Here is a 6,169-nt window from a genome sequence, read left to right on the forward strand (position 1 = left end):
GCCCCCCCCCCCCTTCCCACCGCAGTCGCTCTCCCTCCTCTGCCCGCCTCTGCATCTCTCATCTCCACGTCCCGTCCACCTGCAGATCCTGTGGGCGCTGCCCTCCAGACACCCTGGACCTGCCCGGTGCTTGCCCCTCCACAGCCCCCACCCAAGGCCCCCATCCCCCATTCCTCCTGCACCAGCGCTGCCCCCTCAGCCCCGGGCTCTCCGGCCCGCCCACTGTTTGTGCAACCTCCCTAAAGCAAAGCATGAGTGGCTGCTGAGGCCACCTGACCAGGGCCTCCTTGTCGGGGGCTACAGCACTTCCGAGAAGCCAGATCTGAGGCAAGCAGGGCCATCTAGAACTTTCTGGGGAAGGAAATGCTTTACACCTGTGCTGTTCTCAAGTGGCTGTTGAGTGCTTTCAATTAAATCAATTTAAATAGTAGCCACGGGACTTCCCTGGTGGTGCATTGGTTAAGAATCCACCTGCCAATGCAGGGGACACGGGTTCTATCCCACATGCCGGGGAGCAACTAAGCCCGTGCACCACAACTACTGAGCCCGCGCGCCTAGAGCCTATGTTCCGCAACAAGAGAAGCCACCGCAACGAGAAGCCTGCACGCAGAAACAAAGACGCAATACAGCCAAAAAGAAAAAAAAAAAAAAATTATTTAAAAAAAGTAGCCACATGTGGAGAGTGGCTGGCCCACGGGACAGCAAGCATCTAGGTCTCATTACTGGTTTAACAGAGGACACTGGGGTGGGGGAGAAGCGGGGGACGAGAGCAGCTAGATCCAAACACTGGGAGATGCTGCAGGAGAAAAAAAAACTTCAACAAACAAATCGTTAGTGAACAAAAAGATGGAGTGTCCAGATGGCCCCATGGGGCCTTCCCGGGACAGACCCCCACCTGGTCCTCTGCCTGCCTCTTGTCTGTAGAAAAACTTTAGTCTCCTAGGCCTTCCCCGAGTTCCAAAGAATAAATTTAATCAGAGAAGTGAGAAATGCAGAAACAAAGGAAAACAAACAAGACAAAATAATAATAATAGTTTAGCCATTAAAGTCAAGGAATTTTCATTCCTTCTCAAGGGCTGTAGATAATATTCTGAGCCAGTGAACTTCCCTGGCGGTCTAGTGGGTAAGGCTCAGTGCTTCCACTGCAGGGGGCATGGGTTCAATCCCTGGTTGGGGAACTGAGATCCTGCATGCCATGCGGCATGGGAAAAAAAAAAAAATTGAGCCAGATCCTTTGAGCTCTTTTGCAGACACTGAAACCCCCACCAGGTGGAAGAAGTTAACTGCATGCTGCCCACAAGCATGTAGACCCCAGACTGATTGGAGCCAGAAGGTTGATGATGTTGACTCCCAATTACTTCACCACCAACCCATCAGAACATCCAGGAGCTAATCACACACACCCCAACCCCCCTCCCTCACCCTCTCTTTAAAAACCTTTCCCCAATACTTAAATAAAAATTAAAAAAACAAACAAAAATAAACCTTTCCCTGAAAGCCATCCAGGGGTTCAGGACTTAAGCACTAGCTGCGCAGACTCCTTGCTTTATCTGCAATAAACACTGCGCTTTCCTTCACCAGGACCCTGTGTCAGTAGATTGGCTTTACTGACTGCAGGTGAGTGGACCCAAGTTTGGGCTGGTAACAAGGAGGTTTCTACCTTCCTCGGGGTCTGTACATTTTGGATCCAGATTCAAACAAACCGTGAAAAAAAAAAAAAAAAGACAACTGAGAAAAATGGCCTGCCTGATGTTTAAGTTCCCAGAATACTCATGACAAAATGATAGGAGGCCTGGGATTTCCCTCATGGTAACCCCGGCTATGGCTGGTGCATGGACGAAACTGGTCAGGAGTTGACTTTGGAGCCGAGCAATGGGTTCATTCATCGTGGGCCTTGCTCCCTACCCCAGAATATTACAATTTTTTCATTAAAAGAGAAAAATACGTAGGCTGGGGCATGCTCTGCTCTGCCCACAGCCCTCCAGGACTCCTGGTGAAAGTTCTGTCTAAATGGAGCTTCTGTGGAGGCCCAGGTCCTCCCACATGTGCAGGCCCTGCATGACCTGCCCCATCCCCCTCCCTGCTCTCGCCTCCCCTCTCTCCCCCCTCTCCCCTTCACTCACTCCACTCCAGACACACACAGGCCTCCTTGCTGTTCCTCCAACCTGCCAAGCACAATCCTGTCCCAGGGCCTTTGCACAGGCTGCCTTCCTCTCTGCTTACCATATTCTTCCCTGATATCTACATAAAAGTCCCTCACCTATCACCTCTCCCAGAGGAATTCCTGACCCCCATTTGAGAAATCATCCCTCCCCAGTGCTCCCTGTGTCCCCACCCTGTCTAATTTTCCTCCCTGGAACTTTATCACCAATTCACACACCATCTACTTTGTTTCTCTGTCTTGATTCTCACCAGCAGCCTCGCCTGTTTTGTCCCAGCTGGGTTCAACATGAGTTTGTGGGAGCAGATGGCCGCCCTCTACTGGGTGGGGACTGGGGGCGGGGGTGACCTCCAGGCTCTGACCCCTGAAACCCCATGCCCACGCACCTTAGGGTCGTGGATCCCCGAGAGCTCCTCAAACATCTTGTCCCCGACCATGACGGCGGCCAGGTTGGCCGTGTTGCTGGACAGCACGAGCAGGCAGAAGATGGCCCATAGGCTCATGAGGAGGCGGCCCGTGGGGCACTTGGGCGTCTTGCTGGACACTGTGCGTCCAAAGAGGATGGTGTAGCAGAGGTTGAGGGCAGAGGAGTAGGAGAACGCGGTGCCCCGGTTGCGGCCGCGGGGCGTGAGGCCGAAGGGGCTGCGCCACTCGTAGAGGGTGAGGAAGAGCACAGTCAGGTGCAGCGCGGTGAAGACGCCCAGCCACATGGACCAGTGCAGCGGCCACGTGAAGGCGCCGATGGGCGACGCCGTGTCCCGCGCGCACACCATGATGCCCAGACTGGTGGAGAAGAAGGGGCTGGTGAAGTCCACCACCCGCTCGGCTGAGTTGATGCTGAAGCTGGTGACAGCCATGTGCGCCCAGCCGGCCAGCAGGTCGCCCACCAGGCCGGTCCAGCGGCCGTCGCCCACAATGTAAGCTCGAAGTCGAAGGGCGCGTCCTCCGCCAGGCGCTCCAGCAGGTCGATGCAGTAGCCGTAGCAGCACCTGCGCAGTACGTGGGGCGCCGAGCCGTGGGCCAGCGCGGCGAAGTGCGCGTCCAGGGCTGCCGAGTCGTTGCTGCCGGGGGCTAGGCACAGCTGCCCCGCCGGGCACCGACCGTCCTCGTCCGGCTCGCGGGCGAACACGAACGGGTGCTCCACCCGCGTCACCACGCGCAGCTTGGGCCGCGCCCGGGCTTCCGGCGGGGGTGGGGGCCAACCGGCCACGCCCCCTGCCTCTGACTCCAGCCGCCCGTCCTGCCACCTGCCCACCGTGGCCCAGGCCGGGGCGCCCCGCGGGTCCCGGCGGAGGCTCCACACGCGGAAGCGCCGGGAGATGTGCACGTGCGAGGAGCCGGTCACCCACACCGGCCCCGTGTGGCTCCGGAAGGACGTGTTGGCCAGGAACCTGGTGGGGGTGGGCGGCATCAGGGTGGCGGAGGAATCCCTTCGCCGAGGTGAGACCTATCGCTGCGCCTCAGACACACCGGGCCACGGGGGATGCTGCTGTATCCCCTACTCCAGATCCCCTTCCCAGACGGGGTACCCACGCCCTGGGGGCTGGGGCGACGGCCCAGCCCAAAGCCCAGTTGAGAGGCTCAGGTGGGGCCTCCCTTCCCGCTTCTCACAAAGCCACACACACGGCTTCCTGCAGCAGGGTCCCTGCTCACCGTGCCAAGAGGCGGCCGGAGGACTCGGGACCGGGCAGCGACAGGTCATTGCAGTTGATCGTGGCGGGGAGGAGGGCACGCTCCGGCTGCACGCGGGCCGCACTGCCCAGCGCGCGGGCCACTAGTTCCACCGCGTCGCGGATGGCGGCTTCCAGCGGGGGCCGAGCGACCTCGCCCAACGCCAGCAGCCCAGGCGGCAGGCCTTCGGTGGGGAGTGCCTTGGCGGGCAGCGGCGTGCCCAGCAGCCAGCGGGGCCCGGGGGGTGCGGCCTGCAGCACCCGCCGGGCGCCGGCCTCGTTGCAACCCAGGAGTACGGCCACGGGGACTGGGGCCATTCCCCCGGCGGCCTCCCCCAGTGGGGCCAGGCGGGTCCGCAGCCCTGCATCGCTCGGGTCCGGCCTGCTCAGGTCCAGCACGAGCTTCGGAGCCCGGCCCGCCCAGCTTGTCCACAGGGCCACAAGGCCGCCAGGGTCCCGCACGCGTCAGAGCACCAGGCCAACGTCCTCCCAGCTGTGCGCCTGCAGCACTGACACCAGCACGTCCAGCAGAGTCTCCAGGGGGCTGGCCCAGTCCAGCTGCAGGTGGAAGGGGTTCTGGCAGAGGGGTGGTCACAGTTAGGGCTGGCAAACTCAGTGTCCCACCACACTCTTCCCACTCCATCTGTACATGTTCAATAAACGCATGACACCTTGATAACTGGACCTCGTGCTTGCTTCTTCCCAGCCCCACACCTGCTCTAACCCCTTCTGTGGCTCCCCATCGCCATCAGCACAAAGCCCGGCCCTGGCCTGAGGCTTTTTGCATTCCCCAGCTGGAATACCTTTTCCCATCTGGGACAGCCAACTCCTACACATCCTTCAAAACCCAGCTCCACTACCCCACCTCTATTCAGACTTACGAGGCAAGCTAGGGACTGAGGGCTCCCCCCTCCGTGCTCAGGGACCCAGAAAGTTCTCCTGAATTTGCTTTGAGCATGGGAGGGACGAGAGAGCTTTGCCAGACACCTAATGTAGGCAGGGTGTTGTCCGGGTGGGGACAGGGTGCTGAGTGCAGGGGGAAAGGCTGGGGGCTGCTGCTCTCCCGCGGGGCGGCGGGGCAAGCCAGTAGTACCCCCAAGCCAAAGCCTGACAGGTCCAACTGCAGAGGGTGCAGTTCCTGGATCCGGCTGCAGAGGGCGCCACAGGCATGGATTTGGGTCCTGCATCTCTCCCACCGGGAGGGGATCAAAGACAGAGGGGGTTAATGAGACCCAGGCCTCCTCTAGGGTCAGGGTCTCCCCGCCCTCAGGAGAAGGAAGGCCTGAGGGGGCTTCAAGGTGGGTTTGGAGAGAGGCAGGCCCCCTTCCAGACCCCATGTCCCAGCGTTGGGCCCCTCCCTGCTGGCCCTGGGAGGGGGTTCTTTCCCTGGGGCACAACAGGGTCCCCAGAGCTCTGCCAGTCACCCTTTTCTCCTCCTTGTCCCATTCTCTACTTATTCGGACCCAAATTCCAGCCTGGGGGTGTAATTAAGAAAAGAGAATAAACTCCAAGGACGAGGACAGGGTGGAGGAGGATGGAGGGTTTAGGAGAGACAGGGTGGCCCTGGGGACCTGAGAAGGCCATCAAGGAGGCTGTGGGGTGTGGGTAGCCTCGGCCTCGAGGGCCTCTGGTACGATCCTGGCGGGAGGAAAGTCCCCAGCCGCAGCCCCTGAAACTGCAGCCCCTGGAGAGAGGGAGACCCGCTTCCCCATCCCAGCCCCGCGGCCCTGCTTGGTGGGAATCCGGAGGCACCCTGTGACCTGACCGGTGAAGGGGGCCGCGCTCCTAGTGGGACTCCACCGCCAAAGCCCAGGGAAGCGTCCTGTGGGATCCGCCATCTGGGGTCCAGAGGTATCCCGCGGGGTTCCCGAGCCGCGGGGTTCCGTGGCTCTAGGTCCCTGCGCCCCTGGGCTCCCGCCTCCCATTCCGGGTCCCTGATCTCCGGGGACATCCGGGGTTCAGGGGTCCAGGTTCCGCTAACCCGAGGGCCGTCCCTGGGCCTCTGTCATCCGGACTCCGAGTCTCCCCGCATCCGGACTCTTGCATTTAGGGTCCAGACTCTGAGGCCCGCGCGTCCCAAGGACTCAGCTATCCGGACCCCCGGGCCCCGCGCTCCAAGAGCGTCCCAGGGTCTCTCCCGCCCCGACCCCGGGTCCCCGCACGTCCTGACCCCGGCGTTCGCGCGTACCGGGGAGCCGAGCGGAGCGCGGCCCTCCCGCCGCAGCACGCTGAGCACGGGGGTCTCGGTGGCCGCCGCCAGGAAGTGCAACTGCAGCAGCTCGGGCCGCGCCTCGGGGAAGGCTAGCACGGCCGCCACGCCCGGTGCCGCCAGCGCCTG

The 6,169-nt window shown here is 61.3% G+C and overlaps 1 protein-coding gene across 1 annotated transcript in view; it reads right to left on the reverse strand.

Annotated features, from left to right (window-relative positions):
• Nucleotides 1-6,169, reverse strand: part of GRIN3B (glutamate ionotropic receptor NMDA type subunit 3B) — a 9,568-nt gene that overhangs the window by 2,696 nt on the left and 703 nt on the right. Inside the window, 4 exon segments of the mRNA XM_024740005.1 lie at nucleotides 2,548-3,083; nucleotides 3,086-3,552; nucleotides 3,815-4,407; nucleotides 6,020-6,166. Coding sequence (XP_024595773.1) covers nucleotides 2,548-3,083; nucleotides 3,086-3,552; nucleotides 3,815-4,407; nucleotides 6,020-6,166 — 1,743 coding nt within the window.

The sequence above is a fragment of the Neophocaena asiaeorientalis genome, unplaced genomic scaffold (genome assembly GCF_003031525.2).
Source record: "Neophocaena asiaeorientalis asiaeorientalis breed wild unplaced genomic scaffold, Neophocaena_asiaeorientalis_V1.1 scaffold469, whole genome shotgun sequence".
Taxonomy (NCBI): domain Eukaryota; kingdom Metazoa; phylum Chordata; class Mammalia; order Artiodactyla; family Phocoenidae; genus Neophocaena; species Neophocaena asiaeorientalis.